General features: G+C 43.1%; 1 protein-coding gene across 1 annotated transcript; it reads right to left on the bottom strand.

Moving 5' to 3' along the window:
- On the bottom strand, positions 1-25046 carry NMUR1 (neuromedin U receptor 1). The gene is made up of 3 exons (XM_030216914.1): positions 24999-25046; positions 17373-18309; positions 1-551 (listed from the first exon to the last, which is right to left on the bottom strand). The coding sequence occupies exons 2-3, from the start codon at positions 18289-18291 to the stop codon at positions 157-159; spliced, it is 1314 nt and encodes a 437-aa protein (XP_030072774.1). The 5' UTR covers positions 18292-18309; positions 24999-25046; the 3' UTR covers positions 1-156.
- Between the last annotated feature and the right edge of the window lie 2812 nt (positions 25047-27858).

The following is a 27858-nucleotide window of genomic DNA, read 5'->3' as shown; positions in this document are numbered from 1 at the left end:
GTGTGGGTATTAGAAAATAGGAGGCCAATACCAAGAATGCGCTAGAAGGGGAGGTAGAGAAGTCACACTTGGGTAACACCTCATGATATCAAGAAGGTTAGATGCCAGTGATATCCCTGCAATGATCAGTTTATCTGGTGTCTTGGAGCCCAGATGTTAGGAAAAGGAAGTTTCAATTTCTTCTACATTCTCACACTCCAGGTACACCTCGTACTCTTCCACATCGGAGAGGGGCAAGCCGTTGTTGGGCTGCTCAGAGACGGTGCTGCGTGTAGTGATCCTGGTCACGCTGGAGGAATACTTCCGGGACGTTGACCTCTTTACCCGGCCACGGCACATCACTTCCTTGAACATCTCTCGGAAGCGTGTGGACATCAGGTTGTAGAGAACAGGATTAACAGCCGAGCTCAGGTAGAAGAAGACGCCGGAGATGACATGCACAAAGCCGAATATCTCGTGCTCCTCACCTGTCCATGTGTCGATAAAGCTCCACATGAGACGATCTGTGTGGAACGGAGCCCAGCAGATCCCAAACATCACCACAAGGATAACTGAAAGTACAGGCACAACACAACGTTAGTGTAATAGTGTAACAACAATTCTCCAAACACGGAGTCGAAGACTCCCTCAAAACCAACCACCCCTCCGGGACTCCTGTTCCCCAAAACTGCCACACGTAGCTTCGCTCTGTGTTCTGCCATCAGATTTGATGTTTGTCATTAATTAGTGAAGTCGTAAGGAAACAGAATACAAACTGGGCTTATAACTCCAGTATCATTGTGCAGCAAGTGGAAAAAAAATGATCAGAAGGAGATTAGGGGACATTATAACACAGTAGCATCTCTAGACAGAAATATCTGAGGCGGCAAGCTATGTACTGGAAGGGTGGGGGTGGGGAGCTAACCAAAGTGCCATTTCCATACAAGGTCCCCCAAGGATATCTATGGATAAAGAACTCCCTCCCAATTAAGCTGAGTAAAATTAGCATTATCATCGATAGCACACACTTAGAATCCTAGTTCATACATATATGTGACCTCATGTCATATTATTGTTTAATGCTTATTTTTACCCATATGAAATAAAATCATTCATTATGTTTTTCTATGTGGGAGAGAAAGTACATAAGTACATAAGTAGTGCCATACTGGGAAAGACCAAAGGTCCATCTAGCCCAGCATCCTGTCACCGACAGTGGCCAATCCAGGTCAAGGGCACCTGGCACGCTCCCCAAACGTAAAAACATTCCAGACAAGTTATACCTAAAAATGAGGAATTTTTCCAGTCCATTTAATAGCGGTCTATGGACTTGTCCTTTAGGAATCTATCTAACCCCTTTTTAAACTCCGTCAAGCTAACCGCCCGTACCACGTTCTCCGGCAATGAATTCCAGAGTCTAATTACACGTTGGGTGAAGAAAAATTTTCTCCGATTCGTTTTAAATTTACCACACTGTAGCTTCAACTCATGCCCTCTAGTCCTAGTATTTTTGGATAGCGTGAACAGTCGCTTCACATCCACCCGATCCATTCCACTCATTATTTTATACACTTCTATCATATCTCCCCTCAGCCGTCTCTTCTCCAAGCTGAAAAGCCCTAGCCTTCTCAGCCTCTCTTCATAGGAAAGTCGTCCCATCCCCACTATCATTTTCGTCGCCCTTCGCTGTACCTTTTCCAATTCTACTATGTATTCTATAGAGGAATGGACAGAAGTTCAATATAGAACCTGCACCCACTCCACATTCCCTCAACAATGAAGATAATAAACTCAATATAGAACCTGCATTGGATCCACATTCCTTCAACAGTGAAACTAAGATTCTCAGTATTTTGATTTTGCTGGACGTCCATTTTCGGTGTTAAAATATTCAATCATTCTGACTTCAAAGGTCTTACGTTCTTGTATGGTTTTAAAGTTACCTTTGAGGATTCTCACTGTGAAATCACTGGTACAGTGTCCTGGTCCTGTAAAATGTTGACCAACAGGCGTGGGAACCCTGCTGGCACCAGTATTGTTCATAAGATGTCTATGTAAATTGAATCTTGTCTTAAGCATCTGTTTCTCCAATATAGCATCCTTCGTTACATTTTTTACACTGAATGATATTTCACAGGACCCCAAAGTCATCCACAAAGGAAAGATATTCAACATAAATGGATCTTTCACTTGCTCATCTTCCAATGTGGTATATATCATTCAGTGTAAAAAATGTAACGAAGGATGCTATATTGGAGAAACAGGCCTGTTGGTCAACATTTTACAGGACCAGGACACTGTACCAGTGATTTCACACTGAGAATCCTCAAAGGTAACTTTAAAACCATACAAGAACGTAAGACCTTTGAAGTCAGAATGATTGAATATTTTAACACCCAACAGAAAGGACTTAACAAGGATCTGGGGTTCCTAGCCCATTATAAACCATAAAGCTGTATGTCTCTGTTGATCACCCTCCCCTCACCTATCCACACCCACCCTGTTAGAATATCAATGATATGCTTTGATGTCCCCATGCATACCTCCTACCCACCCCCATCCTCCCACCCTGTCAGACTGTCACAGTAATGCTTGAATGTTTTCACTTATAAACACTGTCAGCTAGCACATTTGCTTATTTCCGATCTGAGGAAGAAGGGCAACCTTCGAAAGCTAATCAAGAAATGTATTAAGTTATGTCCAATAAAAAAGGTATCATCTTATTTTCTTTTCCATGTTTTATTTTGTTTGATTTCTATTGACTCCCTTTTGTACAACACCCTCTTTCTATTTTCACTCCTCTGACAAGTATATTCTCTCTCGTTTTCTCTCACCCCTTCCATCCAGGATGTCCTCTTTCCCTCACCTCCATCCAGCATCTCTCCCTGACACCCTACTCCCCTCTCATATCCAGCATTCCTCTGTGTCCTTCTCTCCTTTCCATATCAGCATCTCCCCTATATCCCTACTCCTCTCATGTCCAGCATTCTCCAGCATCTCTCCTGTCTTCCTACTCACCCCATGTCCAGCATCCTCCAATATTCCTTCTTCCTTCCAACCTGGTCTAGCGTCATCTCTTCCCCCCTCTTCCAAGCCAGCATTTGCCCTTACTCAACAACCCCTTTAGAGTCATGTCCCTTTCCATCCAGCTGGACACGGGGGGGGGGGGGGGGGGAGGAATTAAAAAACAGCTGTGCCTCGCCCAGAGCCCATTACAATGAATTGGATATCAAAGATGGATTCAGGCCTTTCCTTCCCTCATTCTGCACTCTGTCACGGGGGTCACCTCTTCAGAGGTGATGATGAAGGCTCCGGCTATCATGAGAACCCAGTCTTGTGTGAGAAGGAAAAAAATCCTACAATTGGAGAGCTCCAGCCCCACATTCATCCTTTGTCTGTTCCATTAGGAAATGAAGGTTTCATAATTAAATCTCAATCCATTATTTCATTTTAATTTTACACTTGATTTTAACTGGTATATTTGTTATTGATTTATTAAATGAAAGTTTTAGTGCTGGTCAAAAAGTATTGGATTGACATGGAAAAGCTACGTTAATTCAGAGAAAGGAAAAAACACACAGGCACAGACACACACCAGGACAAGTACAGAACCAGCCAGCTGCCTGCTCATTTATTGTTAATGAGTTTTCTCAGCTGCAGTTTATATTTCCCTCTGTCCTGTCTATTTTAATGGCATTCCCTTTCTTACTTTTATATTGTAGCATTTGGAATTTAAATTTTTAAATCTCTCCTTCTCTCTCCCCTCCTTTCCCTTTCCCCCTTCGTGCAGGTTCAGTTTTGCAGTGGAGGAATCGTGTGTTGGCCTTACTGAGGTGACATCAAAACTTTAATATAATTTTAGTTTTATTTATTGGGATTTATTAACTGCCTTTATGAAGAAATTCACCCAAGGCAGTGTACAGCAGGTACAGTTTAACATAAAACTTACAATTTTGTTAACAGCATAACAATAGTAAAATAACCAAGAATAAATATAAATACAATAAATGAGGTAAAGTTGAAAACAGTAAATTGAAACCTAATAATAGAAGTACCATGAAACAGTATCCAAAATATTCACATTTAACAGCTCTGGAATTCAAATTCCAGCGATATAATACAATGTTAGTATAATACTAATGATACACCTAATAAGCATTATAATATTCAGCTAACATAGATACGATGCTAAAGATTTTCTACATATATAACTGAAGGTGCAAGATCAGATATATGATGGGAACAAGATGGGTGGTACAGAGTCAGTTGGGATAATTTGATGGTTAGTTAAAGTCAAGGCATGTTCATTGTACAGTTAAGGAAGGGATAAGGAACTGATCTAGGTTACAGTGTGTGTTGCAAGTTAGTCCAGGTGGAGAATAAGTGTATAGTCAGTCACCCTATGTATTAAAGGCTTGGGAGAAGAGCCAGGCTTTTACCTGCTTCCTGAAGTAGAGGTAGTCTCGAGTTATACATAGCCCCTCTAGGAGCAAATCCCAGAGCGTGGGGGCTACTCCTGAGAAAGCTCACTGGTGGATATCACATTTCTTGTCATAATATCAGAGAGGATTTCAGAACATTTTGAGGGATCTGCTTTATGTTGAGATGGTGTCTGATCAGGGGTAAATTATGAGACACACTGCCTTATGAGGGATCATTAAATTCAGCTGAATTGTTTACATAATTGTGTATGTGGTTGAAGTGATTGAGTTTAAAATATGTAAAGAGTCACCCAAGATACAGAAATCCATTTTTAGGAGCATATGAAGGCATTACTTGTCAGTTAGCCAGAAACCCTTCACCACTATGCCAAATTTATAGCGCTGAATGCACTGTGACTGTGAGACCACCGCAGAGCACAGGCACGAGCAGGGCTGCTTCTATACACTGAGACTGGACTCAGTCAGGTGCTGGAGGAGATGAGAGAGCACAGGACTAGGAGGGAATAGAGTTTTAATGAGAAGTAGCCTTTCTCCCACAACAATATATATAATTCAGTTACTTATCTAAATTCATAGAGCATAAAATCAATCTTAAGACGAAAATCTTGGATTGAACTGGCTCCCAGGAGACTGTAGGCCACATGGCGCATATTACACGTGAAACAATTACCTTATAAAAATTACAGCCGTACTCCCTGTCGCACTGCCAAGTCGTGCTTCTTCTTGTACTTCCACTGCGAGGTTTTATCCTTCGGTCCAGTCCACTTCAGTCACCAGCCCAGGCAGAGGATGTTGTGCATATGAGTTTACAATATCCTTTCTGGCAAAAATAGTCCCGCATCAACAACACCCCCCCCCCCCCAATCAGGATTCCCTCCCTGAGCCTAAATCAAGGCCTCAAAGATCCAAGAATTCAAGTAGTGGTTTACAGGACCAAAACTAGCTGAGACACCTAAATTCTGCCTGCAGGAGGGGGAACTATTTACCCATCTTCCATCAAAACGATTCCTTCAGCTGTGCAAAGCAAGAGACTCTAATCAGAGGCATAGCTGGTGGGGGGGGGGGGGAGGCACAAGAGGAGTGGCCACTCCTGAAAATGGATTGTGAATGTGGATCGGCCTTCAGCCTGGCACCGGCACCGGCACCTATTCCCCCCCCCCCCCCCCCCCGAGGCCAATACCCTGCTACGCTTCTGATTTCAATACTCCCTTCTGTCTTCACTAGGGGCTGGCAATTACTGAACCTGAAGTCGACAGTAAGGAGTGAGGAAGCAAAAAAAGAGGAAACCAAAGCCAATCCAATAATTCAAGTCTTTATTGCCTCAAAAATGATGTAAGCCAATTGCCAAAAGCCGTTGACACAGCCATGTTTCGGAAGACGTGCCTTCGTCAGGAGCCTTATCTTATTGACCACATAAACAAAAGTCTAAGAATGATGACTGATACAAATGTAATACACATAGGAGAAAGCTACTTCAGGCGGCTCTACCAAGCTTCAAGCTAGGTTAGCGGCAAGCCGTGGGTGGAGTCATGGTGGAACGGCAACTTATCTAGTTGGTGCTGATATTTAGTCTGGTAAACGGCTACGTACACAGATGTCCCAACTTTATGCCCCCAGTTAACCAGGCACCAGTCTGAATATCAGCCGGTACCCAGTTAATTTCCAGGTCAGCGGACATATCCAAACATTCCATGCCAAGAGTCGCACATGCCCCAGTACTGAAAATCTGGAGTTAGGTCAGCCTGTGACTGGAAGCGGCTCCTCATCCACATTCCACCATGGGCTAAATATCACCCTTAACGTGTTGCCATTTTAGTCCCCTGACCTAAGCCTCCTGCAACCCATAAATCCTCTGTACATACAAAAAAAAAAGAAGGAAAGCACAGATTTGCAACTTGTTACTGTTTTTCATGGTCATCAAGATCATGAGGTGTGTTTTGAAAAAGGTGATACCACCCGTTTTCGAGGGTCTGTCTGACAGTCCAGCCATCTATCAGTACGCACAGCTTTCTTTGTGCCTAGGGAGATATTAGGAAGAGAGGAGGAACCAGCAGTAGTAGAAGCAGCAGAGGACGTGTCACTACGGCCTCGCTTGCTGTATGCATTTCTGTCACTACTCTGAAAGAGAAGGAACTGCATGTTCTTCAAAATTGTTTTTCTTGGAGTATTAAACACTCAAGTACTGGATATACTGTTGGAAGACTCCTGAAGAAGGTGCTACGTCGCCGAAACACGGCTGTGTTGAGTCGACCTGTTATAATAAACATTATACCTTTTTCAAATATACGTCTCCCTTATTGATTGGAAAGAGCCTATCTTCCCCCACTCTTCTCTTTTTTCAACTAGCAGGGCTAGACCCAAAGCTGAAAAAAGAGGAAGAGACGGACCCACAGCGGCACAATTTGGAAATCAAGTGATGGTGGGACTCTAGGCCCCTGCTGGCAGGAGACAAAAATGCAGGACCTGTGATGTCACAACTTGGGTTACTTCCTGTTCCGGGACAGAGAGAGCAGTGAACCAGCGTGGAGCCGACACACCCCAGCAACGTGCAGTCGGGGCGGATTGGCCCTCCCGCCCCTCCTGCCCCTCCCTCGCTGCAGGTATGCGCTCCGGGGGGGGGAGGTATGCGCTCCGGGGGGGGGGGGGGGTGCGCTCCAGCGGGAGGAGGGTGCGCTGTGCTGCACCCAGGGGGGGGTGCGCAGCGGCGACCCACCCCGGGTGTCAGCTCCCCTCACTACGGCTCTGCGCACTCTGAATTCAAGCATGTGACTTACAGAATACAGATTAAGGGTGGCAATTATAGCCAATAATTGGGTGTTAATGCCAATCAAGTAATTATTGAATTAATTTACATGCACATCTGACCTTATTCTATAACTTGTGTTTGCAAATTTGCACACTAGTCGGAAATGTGAGCGGGCAAGTTTATAGAATTTGGGGTCACACCCCTTCGTATGCGACTTTGCAAGAGACTGCGGGCAGAGCTGTTTGAGATAAGTCTTCTTTTTATTGTTTGTGTTTTATTTAATAGAAAGTGAAGGATGTGTAAATTTGAACCAGTAGAAGTTGTGTCGGGGTCACGGACGTTATGGCCCACTTGCTGATGCAAATAAATGTTTGCGGCAGCAACTGGGAATAACAGATACATTGAAGGCAAAAAGTAGGTATACGAATTGGATTGAATGATGTTAGAATTGGTGTGTTAAATGCACGGTCAGTTAGAAATAAAATGACACTGATAAATGATTTGATTATAGAAAGAAAATATGATGTGCTTTGTGTGACAAAGTCGTGGTTACTGAAATCAGACTTGGTAATTGTAAGACAATGTTGTCCAAAAGGTTTTGAATGTGGAAGTTATAAGAGAGAGAGAGTGGTATAGTGATTTTCTGTAGAAAAACTGTGTGTTTTAAACGAGTTCTGACAGAATCTACTGAATATACAGATTTATTGGTGGTAAAAAATGAATCATGTGTCTTGCATAAGTTATTGCAAGATTGCTCTCCAGTTTTGGAATTCTCATCTTATTTAGATACAGAATTGTCTAAAATGTGTAGTCTTGGAGTGGAACGGGTAGACATGAAGCGTCTGTTTATGCTTTCCAAAAATACTAGGACTAGGGTGCATGCGATGAACCTACAAAGTAGTAAATTAAAAACGAATGGGAGAAACTATTTCTTCACTCAACGTGTAATTAAACTCTGGAATTCGTTGCCAGAGAATGTGGTAAAGGCGGTTAGCTTAGCAGAGTTTAAAAAAAGGTTTGGATGGCTTCCTAAAGGGAAAGTCCATAGACCATTATTAAATTGGACTTGGGGAAAATCCACTATTTCTAGGATAAGCAGTATAAAATGTTTTGTACTTTTTTGAGATCTTGCCAGGTATTTGTGACCTGGATTGGCCATTGTTGGAAACAGGATGCTGGGCTTGATAGACCTTTGGTCTGTCCCAGTATGACAGTACTTATGTAATGTTCCATTTGACAATACTTTGTATTGTAAGCACCAACCCGACCAGATTTGGTTGACAATTTTACATAATAAACAAATAGTAAATGGGATTACACATCGAGCAAGACACATGTTAGATCTTGTATTTTTATTTCAAGATTTAATTTATTAGTGGCTATTCCAGAAATTAGGGAAGTTGGCTTGACAAATCATCATTTATTAACTTTCAAAAGACATTACTTTGCATGAGAAATATGAAAGTGTGATAAGGTCTCCGTTTGAATTATGCCTTTTGAAAAAAAAAAAAGGGAGAAAAGATTATTGATTACAGATGTTTAACTCAGATGATTGATGTTTGGAACACATCTTTGTCGACTTCATTAGACATTATAGCACCTGAGAGAAGTGTGGTATTAAAACAAAGAAATTTAAAAGATAGGTGGCTTAATTCAGCACTGAAAAGTGTACGAAGTGATGTGAGAAAAGCTGAATGGAGTTAGAAGTTACAGGACAGAGATGATCGTGATTGTTCTTTATAAGTACATAAGTAATGCCATACTGGGAAAAGACCAAGGGTCCATCGAGCCCAGCATCTTGTCCACGACAGCGGCCAATCCAGGCCAAGGGCACCTGGCAAGCTTCCCAAACGTACAAACATTCTATACATGTTATTCCTGGGATTTGGGATTTTTCCAAGTCCGTTTAGTAGCGGTTTATGGACTTGTCCTTTAGGAAACCGTCCAACCCCTTTTTAAACTCTGCTAAGCTAACCACCTTCATCACATTTTCCGGCAATGAATTCCAGAGTTTAATTACACGTTGGGTGAAGAAAAAGTTTCTCCGATTTGTTTTAAATTTACTACACTGTAGTTTAATCGCATGCCCCCTAGTCCTAGTATTTTTGGAAAGCGTGAACAGACGCTTCACATCCACCTGTTCCACTCCACTCATTATTTTATATACCTCTATCATGTCTCCCCTCAGCCGTCTCTTCTCCAAGCTGAATAGCCCTAGCCTCCTTAATCTTTCTTCATAGGGAAGTCGTCCCATCCCCGCTATCATTTTAGTCGCCCTTCGCTGTACCTTTTCCAATTCTACTATATCTTTCTTGAGATGCGGCGACCAGAATTGAACACAATACTCAAGGTGCGGTCACACCATGGAGTGATACAATGGCATTATAACATCCTCACACCTGTTTTCCATACCTTTCCTAATAATACCCAACATTCTATTCGCTTTCCTAGCCGCAGCAGCACACTGAGCAGAAGGTTTCAGTGTGTTATCGACGACGACACTTTGTTGAAATTGAATGAGTTTAGGATCATTTGTGAACAAACTAAGAATCAGTATTATCAGGATAAGATCAAACTGGCTTTAAATCATCCTAAAGAATTATTCAATACAGTAAATGTTTTAGTAAATGGTGAAAGTAATGGCGTTAACAAGGAGAATTTAATGCCTCCGGTTTATGGTGATTGGTTATCTAAGAAGTTGTAAGAAAAGGATTTAAAGGAGATTCTTTTGCAGAATGATCCTGAATCACAAGGGTCCAATTGTCTTTGGAGTGAATTTACTGTGGCCGCTGTCGGTGACAGGGTGCTGGGCTCGATGGACCCTTAGTCTGTCCCAGCATTGCGATGCTTATGTACTTATGATAATGGATTCGGAAAGAGAAAAACTACTCAGTCAGTTTCTGATCCTTGTTCTTCAGTTTTACTTCGTTCTGTGTTAGTTTCTCCGTTGACTAAAATTGAGAACAAGTCATTAATTGAGGGAGAGATGCCAGAGAATCTAAAAGTAGCAACTGTAAAGCCCTTTACTAAAAAAGGGAGTAGGGGATTTCAATGATCCAAAATGTTATAGACCAATTTCAGTATTGCCATTTTTGGCAAAAAGAGAAACTTGTATTGAAACAAGCAAATATTGAATGATTTTCAATATAGTTTCAGAGAAAATCTTAGTGTGGAGTTTTTACTCCTATCATTGATTAATGAGTTGAGGCTTGGAATAGAACACAAGAACTCTTATCTACTCTTCTGTCCGTTATTAATCAGAATCTATCCTCAGGGCAATTTCCAGAAATTTGGAAACGTACAACAGTCCGTCCCATATTAAAGAAACCTACATTGGACCCCCCCCCCCAATCTGCAGTCATTACCATCCTGTGACCAATCTCTGTTTTGTGCCAAAAATACTTGAAAAAAATAGTCTTTGATCAGCCGAGAAAACGTTAGCCCTTCACCCGAGACAATCCGGTTTCAGAAAACATTTCAGTACTGAAACAATTATGACAGCCCTCATCAGTGAACTCCACACACACTTTGAACGTCACAAAGTTGTTCTTGCAGTTTCTCTTGATCTGTCCCCAGCTTTCGACCTTGTGAATCATTCTTTGCTACTTTCTCATCTTGCGGCTCTCGGTCTATCAGGCACAGTTATATCATGGTCCACTTCATTTCTGTCTCACCAGTCTTTTCAGGTAAATATCTCCGATTCCATCTCTGCTAAATAGGAATTGCATTGTGGTGTCCCTCCAGGTTCTATCCTCTTACCTCTTCTTTTCAATCTTTTCCTTAGCCCATTAGTTCCTTTGATTCAATCTTTTGGCATTTCAGTCCATGTTTACGTGAACGATATTCTTTTGCTTTTCCCTACATTCCCACTATCCCTTTCTCTAACACCTTTGCAAACTTGTCTAGATTCAGTTGCCTTGTGGTTAGTACTGACAAAACAGTTGCTTGCTGGTTCTCTGGTGCTTTAACACCACCATCTACAATTATCCAGCTGTTCGGAGCTCTTATCACCCCTGTACCCAGCTTTCGTTACTTAGGTGTCATTCTTGACTTGTTCTTGTCTTTCTTTCCACAAATTTCTTATCTATCAAAGGTTAGTTTTGTAAATTTCCAGAAACAACGGGCCATCCGCCATTTCTTTGAAATTCATCAGCTACGTGCACTCATATTGTCTTTTTTCACGTCCAATCTGGATTACTGCAACATCATTTACGCAGGCTTACTACATCCCTAAAGAAATGACAAACCCTTCAAAATACAGCAATTCATTTACTTTGCCTACATGCCATTATGATCATACGTCACCATTATTAAACCATTGTTTGCCGGTTCACCAACGTATTATCTGTAAGGTTGCCACTCTAACTTTTAAAGCTTTTCGTGTAGGATCACCTGACTATCTTTTTTTTTCCCCTTACTATCCTATACTCTACAGCTAGAGTCTTCCGTTCAGTCAACAATCATCGTCTGATTCTCCCAAGTCCGAAATTTGCCTACTTAGAATCCACCAGAACTGGTCTTTTTTTCTCTCGCCCCACATCTGGAATAATCTCCCACTGTCCCTCCGTAGTACCACCTCCTTTAAGCAGTTCAAAGTTGAACTTAAGACATGGTTATTTTTGCAGGCTTTTGGAGTACCAGTTGCTTAAGGTGTGTCTCTGTTATATTTTTATGGTGTTTGCCCTGTCTCAATACGCTGTCTTTCTGCACCTAATGTTTATGTCTTAACTCTGTGTGAACGTTTGAATTTTTCTATCAGAAAATGTAGTTCTTTTCTATTTGTATTTTGCAGTATGTACAGTGCTTAGTCCTGAATTGTCAGTCAAAAACGATATAGAAAGCATGAATTAACTTTAAACTATAAGATTGGATTTTGTTTAGTTACACTGGATATTGCTTCAGCCTTTGATGCTGTAAATTACAGATTATTGTTTAAAAAAACGAGTTTGGAATTGGTGGCCAAGTGTTGCAATGGTTTCAATCTTATTTTCAGAATAAATCATTCTTGGTGAAAGTAGGTAGTTCATTGTCTCAAGGGTATAAGATAAATCACAGTGCTCCTCAAGGTTCAGCCTATCTGCTTTGTTATTCAATGTTTGTATATCATCTCTAGGTGAGGTTTTTCAAAGGCTACGTGTGTCATTTCTTATGTATGCTAATAAAATTCAGTTTTTCTTTCCCATTCCTGAGAATTCTGAGAAAATTGAGAGAAATAGTTACATATAGTAGCATAGTAAATGATGGCAGATAAAGACCTGTATGGTCCATCCAGTCTGCCCAATAAGATAAACTCATTTTACCTGGTATGTGATACTTTATGGATGTTATCTCAGATTGGATGGAATCTCACGATTTATTGTAGAATTTTTTTGAAGACTGAATTTATGTATGCTGGAAAAAAAAATCTCGATTCTTCATTGCCTACAGTTTTAAAACATCGAGGAATGAATTTACATATGAGGTCTGTGATTCGAAATTTGGGTGTAATGTTAGATCATAATTTAAGCATGCAATCTCAAATAGATCATGTTATTTCTACTGCTTTTTTTCAGTTACGAGTATTGATACCACTAAAAGATTTTCCTATAGTTTTGAGAAGTCTAGCACTTCTCCAATTAGATTATTGCAATTCACTTTATTTGGGTCTGAACTCAACTAAAATACAAGCTTTACAGGTTGTTCAGAATGCAGCAGCTCGTTTGATTATGGATGTAAAAGGATTTGATCATGTTTCTCCCACTCTGTTTATATTGGCTACCAGTGAGATTTCATATACAATATTAAATTTTGACTTCGATCCATCAACATATATATGGTAAGACTCCATAATATTTTGTGGCTTCTTTGCTCGTGTATGAACCACAGATTTACGTTCTATAGTAAAGAGATAGCTACAAGTGTCTGTAGTTTATCAGAAACAAGGAATTGTGTGTTTTCAATAGCTGAAGGTTATTTGTGGAATCATCTGCAAGGTTATTTAAGACTTTGTGCAGATTATTAGAAATTTAAGGTAATCAATAGAAAAAAAACAAAATAAAACATGGAAACGAAAATAAGATGATACCTTTTTTATTGGATATAACTTAATACATTTCTTGATTAGCTTTCGAAGGTTGTCCTTCTTAGAAATTTAAGAAAATTGTATTTTGTAAAAGCGTATATGGATGGAAGAAGATTAGTCTATCTTAGCAGCTCTTCCTGCATGTAAACAATGTTTTAGTTTTATGAGATTGTTTGTTATTGTCTGATGGATTTGTTTTTCTATTGTGAATTTTTTTATTGTAACCCACTTTGATTTTAAAGCAGGATATAAATTTATGAAATTAATAAAATAAATTTATAGGTGTGTGTATGTGTATAATGGATGAATGGGTGGGTATAATGTGTGTGTGAATGTGAGAGTATGCATGTGTAAATATATATATGTGTGTGTGTGTGCAGGTGTGGGTATACCCCCGGATTAAATGTTACATGCGCAAATATGTTGTATTCTGGATTTGTGTGTACAACTTAGTTAACAAGCCAATCAGCGCCGATAATTGCCACTTAACAAGTATTGGCATTAACCCTTTAGTGTCCAATGTTCCTGTAATAAGCCGCATGGGAACAGATTGATGGGAACATTGGACACTAAAGGGTTAATTAGAAATTATGCGCAGAACTGTCTAAACGCATTCTATAACGTGATGCATGTAAATTCTAAGCCTCATAGTTGAAAGGAGGCGTAGCCATAGGCATGGAATGAGCGGGTCGTGGGCATTTCTAAAATCTATGCGTGTTATAGAACACACCCAGTCTGCGCCTAATTTAGACATCAGCATAAGTACCCATGACTAAATTTAGTTGTTCAGAAAGGCACTCGCCGTATTCTATAAACTGTGCGGAAATTTAGGCCTATTCTATAAAGGATGTCTACATTTAGGCATATTTCATTTTGACACTGATTTTTTTTTTAGGCATGATACATAGATTCTAGTCCATAATGTATGTATCTATGAATGTGTATGTAAATGTGTGTCTATATGTGTGTGAGTACAAGGGTATCATGTGTGGGTGTAGATACATGAGAACATAAGAGTAGCCATACTGGGTCAGACCAATGGTCCATGAAGCCCAGCATCCTGTTTTCCAAACAGTGGTCAAGCCAGGTCACAAGTACTACTACTACTACTACTACTATTTAGCATTTCTATAGTGCTACAAGGCGTACACAGCGCTGCACAAACATAGAAGAAAGACAGTCCCTGCTCAAAGAGCTTACAATCTAATAGACAAAAAATAAAGTAAGCAAATCAAATCAATTAATGTGAATGGGAAGGAAGAGAGGAGGGTAGGTGGAGGCGAGTGGTTACAAGTGGTTACGAGTCAAAAGCAATGTTAAAGAGGTGGGCTTTCAGTCTAGATTTAAAGGTGGCCAAGGATGGGGCAAGACGTAGGGGCTCAGGAAGTTTATTCCAGGCATACGGTGCAGCGAGACAGAAGGCGCGAAGTCTGGAGTTGGTAGTAGTGGAGAAGGGAACAGATAAGAAGGATTTATCCATGAAGCGGAGTGCACGGGAAGGGGTGTAGGGAAGGACGAGTGTGGAGAGATACTAGGGAGCAGCAGAGTGAGTACATTTATAGGTTAGTAGAAGAAGTTTGAATAGGATGCGAAAACGGATAGGGAGCCAGTGAAGGGTCTTGAGGAGAGGGGTAGTATGAGTAAAGCGACCCTGGCGGAAGACGAGACGGGCAGCAGAGTTTTGAACCGACTGGAGAGGGGAGAGGTGACTAAGTGGGAGGCCAGCAAGAAGCAGATTGCAGTAGTCTAAACGAGAGGTGACAAGGGTGTGGATGAGGGTTTTGGTAGAGTGCTCGGAAAGAAAGGGGCAGATTTTACGGATGTTGGAAAGAAAGAAACGACAGGTCTTGGCAATCTGCTGGATATGAGCAGAGAAGGAGAGAGAAGAGTCAAAGATGACCCCAAGGTTTCGAGCTGAGGAGACAGGGAGAATGAGAAAGCCATCAACAGAAATAGAAAACGGGGGGAGCGGGGAGGTGGGTTTGGGGGGGAAAATGAGAAGCTCGGTTTTGGTCATATTTAATTTCAGGTGGCGTTGAGACATCCAGACAGCAATGTCAGACAAGCACGCTAAAACTTTGGTTTGGATGCAAGGTGAGATATCAGGGGTAGAAAGGTAGATTTGGGAGTCATCAGCATAGAGATGGTAGGAAAAGCCATGGGATGAGATTAATGAACCAAGGGAAGAAGTGTAGATAGAAAAGAAACCCAAATCGTGGCAACATTCCATGTAGAACCCCAAAGAATAGCAAGATTCCGGAATCCTAAACAGTGACAACATTCCATGCAGAATCTGAGTAGCAACATTCCATACTACAAATCCCAGAGCAAGCAGTTGCTTTCCATGTCTGTCTCAATAGCAGACTAAGGACCTTTCTTCCAGGAACTTGTCCAAATTTTGTTAAACCCAGATACCCTAACCACGGTTACCACATCCTTCGGCAGAGTTCCAGCTATTCATTGAGTGAAAAAATATTTCCTCCTATTTGTTTTAAAAGTATTTCCATGCAACTTCCTCGAGTGTCTCCTAGTCTTTGTACTTTTGCAATGAATAAAAATATCAATGTACTTCTACTCGTTCTACACCACTTAGGATTTTGCAGATCTCAATCATATCTCCCATCAGCCATCTCTTTTCAAAGCTGAACAGTCCTAATCTCTTTACCTTTCCTCATGAGAGGAGTTCCATCGCTCTTCTTTGAACCTTTTCTAATTTCGCTATGTTTTTTGAGATACGGTGACCAGAACTCAATGCAGTACTCAAGGTGCGGTTGCACCATGGAGCGATACAGAGGCATTACAGTATTTTCAGTCTTATACATCATCCTTTTCCTAATAATTCCTAGCATCCTGTTTGCATTTTTGGCTGCCGCTGCACACGGAACAGAAGATTTCAGAATATTATCTACAACGATACCTAGATCTTCTTCATGAGAGCTGCACATGGGTGTGTATATGTGTGATTTATACCAGTAATACCTTGGTTTTCGTTGACTTCGGTTATCGTTGGTTTCGGTTTTCATCGATTTTTTCTGCGAAAAATTTGTCTCGGATTTCATCGGTTGCCTTGGATTTAGTCGGCTTGCCCACACATGATCTCGCTGCTAATTTTGCGAAAACAAAGGGCGACCCGTGCGTTCTCCTGCTCAGTGTGGCGTTGTTTCTTATTTTGTGAGCATCACCTCACTAATCTAGCCAAACAATTCCATGTTAAATGTTCATTGGATTTACATTGATTCATATGGAAATAATTGCCTCGGTTTTCGTCGGTTTTGGATTTCGCCGATTGTTTTCGGACGGATTATCGACGAAAACCGAGGTAGCACTGTATGGTGCTTGAAAAATCAGCGCCGAAAATATTCCCACCTAGGCATATTCTGTATACCCCACCTACATTTAGGCGTGGTTCTTTATAAAATACACCTAGTGGCCAAGCCTGCGCCTAATTCTATGTGCGTCTATTTATGCCAGGTAAAACTTGGAGTAAAACACCGGGTGTCTAAGTCAGGCGCAGAGCAGGTGTATCCTATAACCGTATGCGTAGATTTTTGGAACGCCCACAGCCTGCCCATTCCACGCTCATGGCCATGCCCCCTTTTTGACAGCACGCATTAGAAGTTAAGCGCACCACTTTAAAGAATACACTTAGCGAGTTGCGCACATCAATTCTAATTAAAGCCAATTAGTGTCAATAATTGCTTGTTAAGTGGAAATTATCAGCGCTGATCAGCTTGTTAAGCAATTAAATTGTGCGCACTAATGCAGAATATGACCAGATTTGCACACACAATTTCGGTCATGCTATATAGAATTTGGAGGATAATGTGTAGTGTGAGTGTGTGTATCTGTGTGGGCTTAATATGTGCATGAGTCTTGAGTGAATTCCTTCAGAAAGGCAGTAAATAAATTCTAATAAATAAATAAATGTGTGGATGAGTGTGTGTAGCACGTATGTGTGTGTATATAATGTGAGTGTTGCACTTTTCTGTACAATTCGTATTCATGCTGACTGATTTATTGCAAATCATTTCACCAGCATGCCTTTTCTAAGTTCAGCCTGATCCTGAGAGCCTTAGCTGGTGACGGCTTTTCCTAGCCCCCCCCCCCCCCCCCCGCCAAGAAGCCCTCAGAGCTACAGACTTACATAACATCTTAGTGACCTGCCGTCTTCTGCCCTTCTCCTGCTGGATGCGGACAGTCTGGTAGTTGTCACCTTCTCCACTGGTTTTGGCCTCCAGCACCTGCAGCAGCTTCTCCTTCTTCAGTTGCAGGCCAATGAGCAGGTAGAGGACACTGATGGTCCCCATTGGCAGGAAGAAGAAGAGGATGGTGGTGATTTGAATTAGAAGATTGTACATCCAACGTGGTTTCACTAGGGTACAGGTGGTAGAATCTGGGACCACACCCCTGCCAGGTACATCCAGGTGGGTGATGCCAATAAGGGTGGTATTAGGAATGGAGCAAAGAACAGAGATCATCCAAATAGTAAGGGTGACCCTCTTGGCATGGTTTCTAGTCACCACGTATTTGGCCTTGAGTGGGTGGACAACGGCAATGTAGCGCTCCACACTCAAAGCCGTTACGTTCAAAATGGAGGCAAAACAAACGGTCTCAAAGAGTAAAGTTTTAAAGTAGCAGCCCCCAGCCCCAAAGAGAAATGGGTAATTACTCCACAGTTCATACAACTCCAAGGGCATCCCCAAAAGCAGAACCAGCAGATCAGACACTGCTAGACTAAACAAGTAATAATTCGTTGGTGTCCTCATGATCTTGTGTCTGATGATCACAATACACGTCAAAGTGTTTCCAACGGCCCCCACTACAAAAATGATAAGGTAGATGACACAAATTGGAGTGAAGAAGTTGGATCGCCTAGGGCCTAGGTATTTGAACTGCAGCTCCTCTATGGTAAGATTAAAATCCTCAGGTTCTGGAAAATCATAACCAACGCCAAGGTCTTGTTGGCTTCTGTTGCACTGGTCTTGATAGCCCTGCCTGTGTGTGAGCTCTCTCTGGTGAAGTAAAATTTCCGTACTCGAAGAGTTGGTAAACGAGTGCATCATTTTCACTAGTTATCCAAGCTGCAAAGAGAAGAGGGTGGATTCCATTAGAAAGATGTATCTATGAGCGCATTACTGTCACCCTCCAATTGCAAAGTCACTCCAGCATCACCTCCACCATAGCTCTATTCTATCAATGCTAATTAGAGCAACGTCAACACACTGTCACAATAACTATCGGCACATAGGTAATCCGTGTTTGCCGGTCTCTTTTTAATATATAATTAACAAGAATATTGAACTTCCTGTTCCCAATGTAATTACTGTCCCCACCACCCTGGATAATGTGAATCTACCTATCATCACAGTAATGACGATGAACTCCACGAGACACTCGGCCACTCCTGTCACCAACGGCCAACATAGTGTCTATAGACGAAAGGTGCCCAAAATATTTTCTCCTCTTTTGCCAGCTTTTGTCCCTTCAGCCCACTTGAATAGTTTTTCCTTTTCCCACGCTTTTGCCCCCTGAATATTTTATTCATCTTTTCCTAGCTTTAATCCTCCCTGCCCCACAAATATTTTCTCCTCTATGTTTCCCTGCCTCGATGCCCTGGAATATTCTTTGCTTTCAACAACCTCCCAACCCCACCCCACCCCTCCGCACCACCACCCCAATGGTCCAACATATCTCCTTCTTCCTTCCCTTCCCTCCCCTCCCTAATGGTCCAACATGTCTCCTTCCTCCTTCCCTTCCCCATGGTTCAGCGACCATGTCTCCCTCCCCCCCCATCCAACATTTCTCCTCTCTCCCAATGGACCAGCATTTGCTTTCCTTCCACGTCTCCCCCCCCCCAATGACCCTACATCTCTGAGTCCTGTTCCCTCCTCAGGTGGCAAACTGGCATCTCCTTGGCCTTTCAAGGCCCCCCCACCCCGCCCCCATGTACCTATTTAAAAGTTTTTTTTTAATGCTTGGAGCGGCCGTGGTGGCTAGCAGTGATGCATACTCACTCTCATGTACTTCCCAGTCTTCCCTTTTTCAGTTCCCGCCTATGTGGAAACAGGAAGTTATCAGAATGAAGACTGCCGGCCGCAACTCCAAGCTTAAAAAAAAAATCTTAAAAGGTACACCCGGGGTGGTGGGGAGCTTGAGAGGCCAAGGGAGATGACAGATCACTGGGGAGTGGCATCACTGCAACTGAGAGGGAGCTGGGAGGAGATCCAAAACCAGACTGGTTTTTAATCTGTGCAATGCTAGGTAAGCTTCCTCTGTCTCTGGGGAATCTTGGCCAGCTTAGCCTATGGGCTGGTGACGTTACAGACCCTGGTGTTTGGTACCCTGGGCCAGAGCCTCACCTGGTTCACAGGTTAAGCCAGCCCTGAAATAAACTATCATTCACCATTTTCAGGATGCCAACGTCAGCAGTAGACCCTATACAAGGATGACCCCTGTGGAGCCCTGAGTCACAAGACTAAGAAAATAGTCAACTCTTCATAAAGGCACTTAATACACAGATTGATAGTAAATTTAGAAGAGGCATTACATACACATGAATGCATTTGACAAGGATGATTTCAGGGGAAAATCATTTGGGCAAACCTTAGCAATTTGGGCTAAATTCAGTACATGGCACCCAAGATTTGCATGCTGAAAAAAATGTGTGTGAAGCAACTATTCCATAAACAGTGTCCAACTTAGACCACCATTTATAGAATCGCTTCTAGCGCTGGGATCCACGCACCAGCTGAAACCTGGTGTAAATCAGGGCTGCTGGGCAGGGGGGCAGGGGGCCCTGGCTGGCAAGCTTCTTCCTGCCTGCCTGCTTCCAGGTCTGTCTCTCCTCTCCTGCTCCTGTGTGCCGTGGGACCCGAATGATTGTATTAATCTGATACCCCGGGTTGATGCAGTCATCCAGGTCCTGCAGCACACAGAAGCAGGAGATGACAGACCGAGGGAGGAGTAGTCAGACACAGGAAGGTAAGAGGGCAGGCAGGGGTGGCTGTTTGAATGTGGGTGGTGGCCCGAGGGGGGGGGGGCGCAGTGTGGCAGCCCAGGTGGGGGGAGGCGGTCAGCAGTCCTGACCCGGGCATAAATCCTCGTGCGTAAATTAAGCACAGATCTGCTGTATTATATGACACTGCGTGCAAACTGTAGAAACACTCCTGACCTGCTTATGCCCCTCCCATGGCCATGCCCCCTTTTCAGATCCGCACTTACAAGCATACACGTGCACCGTTTTAGATTCCAGACTAGGAAGATGCACGCGTAAATGCTATGTGTTGCCTCTAATTGGTTGCTAGCAGCAAAATTACTGGCGCTGTTTGGCTCGTTATTCCATTAAATTGTTCCTGCAATTCTGAGTGCCATTTGTAGAATTTGGGGGTTGATGTGTATTCCATATTTTCTAATTGAATTACACCAATTCATCAGTCTTTACACCTGCTCAGAGGTGCGCATGATGGTCAGCTAACTGCTCGCTTTGGACCTGGGGCTTGGAGGAGGGAGCGTGTGTACCCCCACCAGCCAAAAACTGCAGGTTGACTTTGGCTCCTCAACTGGGCTGCCTCAAACATGCATTTTTGCACGCTCAGCTGCTTACATGGATAAACACTGCTCTTGCACACATGAGGCTCCTGCATGTAAACGTGCCGTGTCATAAATAGCTGTTCCCACTCTGTGCTGCCACTTACACATGTCTTTCCTGTCCTCTTATGTATGTTTTACAAAAGACTTCACATTGCATTGTGAAACCCAACCTCGCACATCCCTGTTCTCGACCCAGAGGACCTGTACAAAACTGGGATTTCAATTTGTGATGTATAAGAGTTACAGCTCATCAGCAGATTACAATACAACATTTGAAATAAGAAAAATCCACATTTAAGCTGTAAATCCAACATACACAACTCGAAAACCAAACATGTTCTTACACAGGAACAGGAATGCAGTATCACATTTATCCTATACAAATCTTGCTACAGTGTTACCCAGGATTATTGCAACATTGTACGAAATGCAGATCATCCAAGCAGGAAATCCACACTACAATGCACCAAACCCGGAACATTGCCATAAAAACACTGCACTAGTGTACCTCAAATCTTTTTTTAACCAATAAAATCTAACCTAGATTGTAAGCCCTATGGGGACAGTGAAATACGTGGAATAGGCTGTTATTTGCAACCGCATGGGAAATGTCAGTGTTTTTGGCATGTCATTAATGAATGTACATGAGCCAAAAAAACACGTGTTTTTCATTTGTAGATAATGGTGCATTCTCTTTCAAAACTTGTGCACAACTTGGAGAGAAGACACACTTTTCCCGGTATTGCATCCTTTCAGATCATTGTGCATGCATGAGCCACTGCACATGGGAAAAGAGCGAGTCCTCTTTTGAAAGGTGTGCACTCAACAACTTTACTCCATGACAAAAACAAAATGGTCCAATGAAAGTGAAGGAAACAAACAACCCCTTAAATCAGTGGTTCCCAAACCTGGTCCTGGAGGCACCCCAGCCAGTCAAGTTTTCAGTATATCCACAATGAATATTCATGAGATAGATTTGCATGCAGTGGAAGCAGTGCATGCAAATCTCTCTCATGAATATTCGTTATGGGAATCCTGAAAACCTGACTGGCTGGGGTGCCTCCAGGACCAGGTTTGGGAACCACTGCTTTAAATGACATGAGAAAGCTCAAGCTTGCCCGTCCTGTATTTGACTATATCTTGCCTTGTAAACTCTTCGTTCTGTGTTATGTCTGCTGTGGTGATCTCTGTTTCTTGTCCTGTGCTGTCATCTCTGTTACTAATGTTGTTCCTGCTTGTCTCACCCCCATTTTCTTTTTAACATATGCAAACCTCTTAGATTTTCAATGCATAGAAAGGTATATCAAATAAACTGGACCTACCAGTAAAAGGCTGTGAGCTAAATCTTTAATAAATGCCTTTACCCACTTCTAGCGCCATGAAACTGTAGAGAAATCTTTTCACCCTCATGAATACGATGAATCTCTCTTCCCCGCAAGGCAAGAGGAGCAAAGTTCTCCTGATGTTTTGGAAGTTTGCAGTTTATTTCTGCTTCAGTTGATCTTTTGTGGATTTTCTTTGCATTCACTAAACTGCTGAACAGAAGGGCAGTGAGGTAACTCACCATTTTTGGTGACTGACCTCTGTAGAAGCGTCATTTTTTACGACCAAGAGACCCCCTTGCACCCTAGCATGGACCATGCTCAAGGGAAATAAAGGAAGCTTCAGAGACACCCCTTCCTCTGTGTCTTATTGTGCAGAAATCAGAATCCCAAAACCTCTCCTTCCTTCCAGCAAGGCGGCATGGATTAGCACATCGGAATCCCAGTAGAATCTTTTATAACACAGGAATCTTTTAGTCCTCCGTTCCTCCTGCTGTATGGAGAAATTTTCATGCGTCCCATCTATTAATGAACTACAAACTGCAGAGATCATAACCAGTGACTCTTACCAGTGGTGAGCAAGTCTCCAGTTCCTTAATTAATCTGTGCTGCATCTCTGAGAAGGGTCAAGAATAAGACCGTAGACAGCTCAGTATAAGACGCTCAAACGCTGCAATACTAACAATGGTGACATAACATCATTAAGCTTACAGAGCGTTCCGTCTCCAAAGCACCAGTATTCAATTATTTACCCAGTTAGAGGTGGTACTCAGTTTATTTACCTCAAAAGAAGGTGTTTTTCATGCAAACATGCACTATACCACATTCCAGGGAGGATGCCAGTCTTCTGATATATTCACACTGATCTGGAGTTCAAGGAAGCTGAAAATAAAGAAAGATAAATAGAGATAGGGAAGGACAAGCTTCGAGGCTCATGCAGTGACTGTCGTGCATCGACATGTGAAGAATCTGGGTTCAATAGAAGGAGTCATGGTCATTGTGCTTTGCTGACACCTAGTGGTTGGATTTAGTGCCCACACCCTGCACATTTTGCAAGGTTCTGCTACTTGGTCCCTGACTGCAGATATCAAAGGACTGCAAAATCCCCAAATACTTCCAACCAAAGACTCAATGCCAGGTCCCAGTCCTGGTTCTGACTGAGGTAGCAGCCCAAAGGAACATGAGAAAACTGGGGGAATAACGAGACAAGGCAGCTGGGATTGGGAAGGAATTGTGGATTTAGCTCACAACTTCTCAAGAAAAATTTAAGGCAAATTCCATTCGGGTACAGGAGGTATTTGCCTGTCCCTGCAGGGCTCACAAGCTAAACGTTTTGTACCTGATGCAGGACAGAGGGTTAAGTGACACATGCAAGGTCACAGGGAGGCTCCAGCCAGATTTAAACTGGGCTTCCTTGGCTCTCCACCCAGTGCTCTAGTCATTAGTCAAGGGGAGGAGAGCCCTGGTCTCAATAGCCAGAGGTGCCAGGTTCAAATCCCACCACTCCTCCTTGTGATCTTGGGCAAGTCATGGTCTGTTGCCTCAGGTACAAGCTTAGATTGTAAGCCCTTCTGGGACAGGGAAAAAACCCAGTGAACCTGAAGGTAACTGACCTTGAACTACTACTTAAAAAGGGGTGAGCAAAATCCAAATTAATAAATTAGCCTCTTCCGTTCCTGCTGTACTAAGACTAAAAGCTCATGCAGATAATGATTTAGATATATTCGGTTAGTGTGGCAGACTTTCCCCTAACTTTATAAGGAACTTTACATTTTAGTGTTTCACAGATGATTCATCCCTCCCACACTCACAAAGAGTGAAGACACAGGCCACACAGACCATCACCCAGGAACAGTCTACTGACATGACATTATTTTTCCAGCTGTCATTTCTAATTCATTTTTCTTTAGTGACAGGCATTATGTTTACAGAGAGCCGGTATCCCGCTCACTGAAGACGGACAGGCCACATACTGCCCCTCCCCCAAAGTGCACACTGCATATTAAACCATCCAGTATACAATGAGCACTGTGCAAAAGCACTATATATAGGGGAAACACAAGCATGCACACTCACACAATGTACACAGAAAGTATGAACGCTGCACACACACACACACACACACTCATATACAGTGAATGTATGTACACTGTCTTCACACATATAACATGCACTTTCACTATATGTTGCATGTGTGCAGTGCACACTACACACACAGCGTCCACGTAGACATTACACAGTACACACTTAAAGCAGGATCAGATAAGGAGCTAGATTGCAGCTCCTTCAGTCACTGCTGCTGGAGCCTCTCTCAGCTCAAACTGCCTTTTCCCTGCAGAACAACACACTTGGGGGGAGAGAGTAAAAGCCCAGCTCCAGAACCAGAATCCACCCAGCCCTCTGCTCTAGCTTAGCTGTACCCACTCATTGCAGTCTGGAAATAGTGAACCCACTCTGGACTTTTCAGGTGCCCATCTGATGTTCCCAAAGGTATCTGAAAGCAGCTGGTGGCCGGGTACCAGTGTGCCAAGCATGAGAGCCCAGCTTCCAGCTTCAAACAGTGTTTACCAGCTACTTCTTTAGGTGGAAACATGGGTAAAAGTCAGCAATTTAGCAGGACACAACAAAAAAAAAACCCCACTTCTCCAGTCAGGTGGTGTCTTGCCCATCTCGGTCCACCAGGTCAGCAGGAGAAACTTTCCCCGGGTCACAAGACACCAACACAAATCTGCAAAGGGGCAAGAGCTGAAGAGCAGAGCCTTGGAGAGGTTCATTTAAGTCTACTTTGCTTTTCTGCAGTCTCTGGGTCCCCATCAAAGTCTATGTTGGCTATTTAGTTATGAAAGAGACGAACTTACCTTCCTGTCAAATGAAATTCCCCTTCGTCTACCAGCTCGGATCACTTGCCATTGCCAGCTTCATGGTGCCCTGGGGGCAGGTGAGCAGCGAAGCCCGTTTCTGTACTGAGTCTGAGCTCAGTGACTGCAGCGGAGAACTCATTGGGAGAGAGAGAGGGAGAGAGAGCCGGGGGTTTCAAGCTGCAGCCGCCCCTAACTTCCACCAGGGGGCACTACAGACACACACACACATCCGGCGTCCCCCCCCCCCCCCCCCCCCCCCTCTCTGCTGCAGCTTCTGGTCCTGCTTCCAAAGCTCTTCTGGTCAAGAACTCAACTCCCCTACACTTACCCATCCCCCCCTCTCTCTAAAAGCACTGAATTTCAAAGGGTTAAAGCCCACAAAGATGGATAAAAATACAAATCGGTTTAATAGTACAGCTAGCCCTTGATAGTGTGGGGATGCAAGAAGGCTCATTGTTGTACACCTCCCCCCCCCCAAATTTGAAGGACCTGTTAAGCACATGTTTTTCAAAAAGGAGTTTATGCTGGAAACAGACTGGCTTCCTTGATAACCATAAGATGTGTGAAATTTGCCCTTTATGATACTAATTGAAAAAAATGTGTTCTTACATCTTACAGTTCTTGAAAATAAAAATGTTCATTTATCCAAAAAACAGCTTTTCACACTTAACAGGTTTCAGAACTCACCTCTTCAATTATTTTTGTAACTATTTATATTTTATACATCCCTGGGTTTTTTTTTTTTTTTTTTGCTTCTTTATTCCTTTGCCATTCACTCCCCCACTCCCAATTTCTCAAGTACTCCTTCAATAAAGAAAGCCTGTATTCTCCTGTGCATCACTCACAACCCCCCCCCCCCATACAAAGCAACAATTACCTTTTTTTATATATATCTGATAAATGATAGTGTGATCTTCATAGACCACTACTCTCCCACAAACAATGCCCCACCCCCCATACACACTTACAGTATCGAGTGGGTCCATGAACATTTACTGATAGGGAAAGATCTCGTTTCCATCCTGTAATCCAGGGCAGCCGGAGATCTCTCAACCAGACACCATTTCTCAGCTTTGTATCAGAGCATCTAGGCTGCCATTTTGAATTTGTGGTCTTGGATGGCATGGTGGGTGGGATCAGGCAGGGGAGTGAGGTTGGGGTGCTGGGTCTTTTCCTAGAGATTTTGGGGACTTCTGTGAAGGGTCCCATACGAGGGTAGATCTGAGTAGGCTGCAGTTTGGTGCATCTTAAGATCAAGATGAAGCACTTAAGTGCTTTTCACTAAAGAAAAGCATCTGTCTGTCCTTCCATATGTAGGTGTGAAGCCCAGTAGGAGGGACCAAGTGACCCAATATCAGCAGACCAGAGTGTGCTGCAGGGTTCCCAAGCCAATCCCGTGGCAGTGGCATGAGAAGAAAGAAGAATTTCAGTCCAAACTGCTGCAGCATCTGCCCAGGGAACCAAACCTCTGCCAGCAGAAGGAAGAAGAGCCCCTCTCTGCCTGGGAGATGAGGACCTGCAAAGCAGTGGTGGGGGAGCGGGAGGGAGTTTAAAAGGAGGAGTGAGGAATGGGAAAGGGAGGAGAGTGTGTGCCAGGGAAAGAGGGCATGGAGGAGAGGGAGATAGAAGGGAGAGGATTGTGCAAGAGGAAATGAGAGCAGGGAGGGTGCATGGAGGGAGGAGGACAGAAGCACCTATATAGGAAGAGGTGTTCACCCCTGCCCTTCCTCACAACCCAGATGCTGTCCCAGTAGAGGAGTAGCCTAGTGCTTAGTGCAATGGACTTTGATCCCGGGGAACTGTATTGGGCAATCAAGCCATTGTGACATCACTGATGAGGTTGGCTCTTATTGGTGGAATGAGTGGAGGAGTAGCCTAGTGGTTAGTGCAGCGGACTTTGATCCTGGGGAACTGTATCGGGCAATCAAGCCATTGTGACATCACTGATGAGGTTGGCTCTTATTGGTGGAATGAGTGGAGGAGTAGCCTAGTGGTTAGTGCAGTGGACTTTGATCCTGGTGAACTGAGTTCGATTTCCACTGCAGCTCCTTGTGACACTGGGCAAGTCACTTAACCCTCCATTGCCCCTGGTACAAAATAAGTACCTGAATATATGTAAACCGCTTTGAATGTAGTTGCAAAAACCTCAGAAAGGCGATATATCAAGTCTCATTTCCCTTTCCGTACACTGAGTCATCCTCCACACACCCACACTCTCAAGCAGGTACAAATATACACACAATACCACTCAGGGCACACCTCATACAGCCCACCCACTCACTCCCACTTCTGCCACCTTAACAAGACACAATGAAGAGATCTGTGAGGTTTGTGAGAAAAAGACTAAAAAAACAAGAAGAATCCAGTGTGTTTGAAGCCACCAAGGGAAGAGCACATGAGCTCCCCTCCCCCATCATAGATATAAGAAATTGAGAGGAGAGCCTGAGGAGAACGTAAGGACTGAAGGCACAATTATTTGGTCTGAGAAAGGTTGCCATCTGGATCCATATTCATCTGACAGGATTGATCCAGTCCTGGGTTTACCCCATTGCATGTAGGGACTTGTAGTCTTGCTTTTCTTAGGGAATGCACTGGGGAAATCAGAACTACAAGTCCCTGCATGCAATGGGGTAAATCTGGATGTGGATGGAAACCCTATGCTTGATGCAGCCTGTCCTGCTCATTCTCAGAGATTCAAGAGAGGAAGAGGGTCAGGAAGAATCAGTGGAGGCCAAAGAAACAGCAGAAGACATCACGGGAAGAGCATGGAAGGAGGTCAAGAGAGATTCAAGAGAGGAAGAGGGTCAGGAAGAATCAGTGGAGGTCAAAGAAACAGCAGAAGACATCACGGGAAGAG

The sequence above is a fragment of the Microcaecilia unicolor genome, chromosome 10 (assembly GCF_901765095.1).
Source record: "Microcaecilia unicolor chromosome 10, aMicUni1.1, whole genome shotgun sequence".
In the NCBI taxonomy this organism is placed as follows: domain Eukaryota; kingdom Metazoa; phylum Chordata; class Amphibia; order Gymnophiona; family Siphonopidae; genus Microcaecilia; species Microcaecilia unicolor.
Note: the sequence above shows the minus strand (reverse complement) of the source record. Positions and strands in the feature narration are given on the sequence as shown.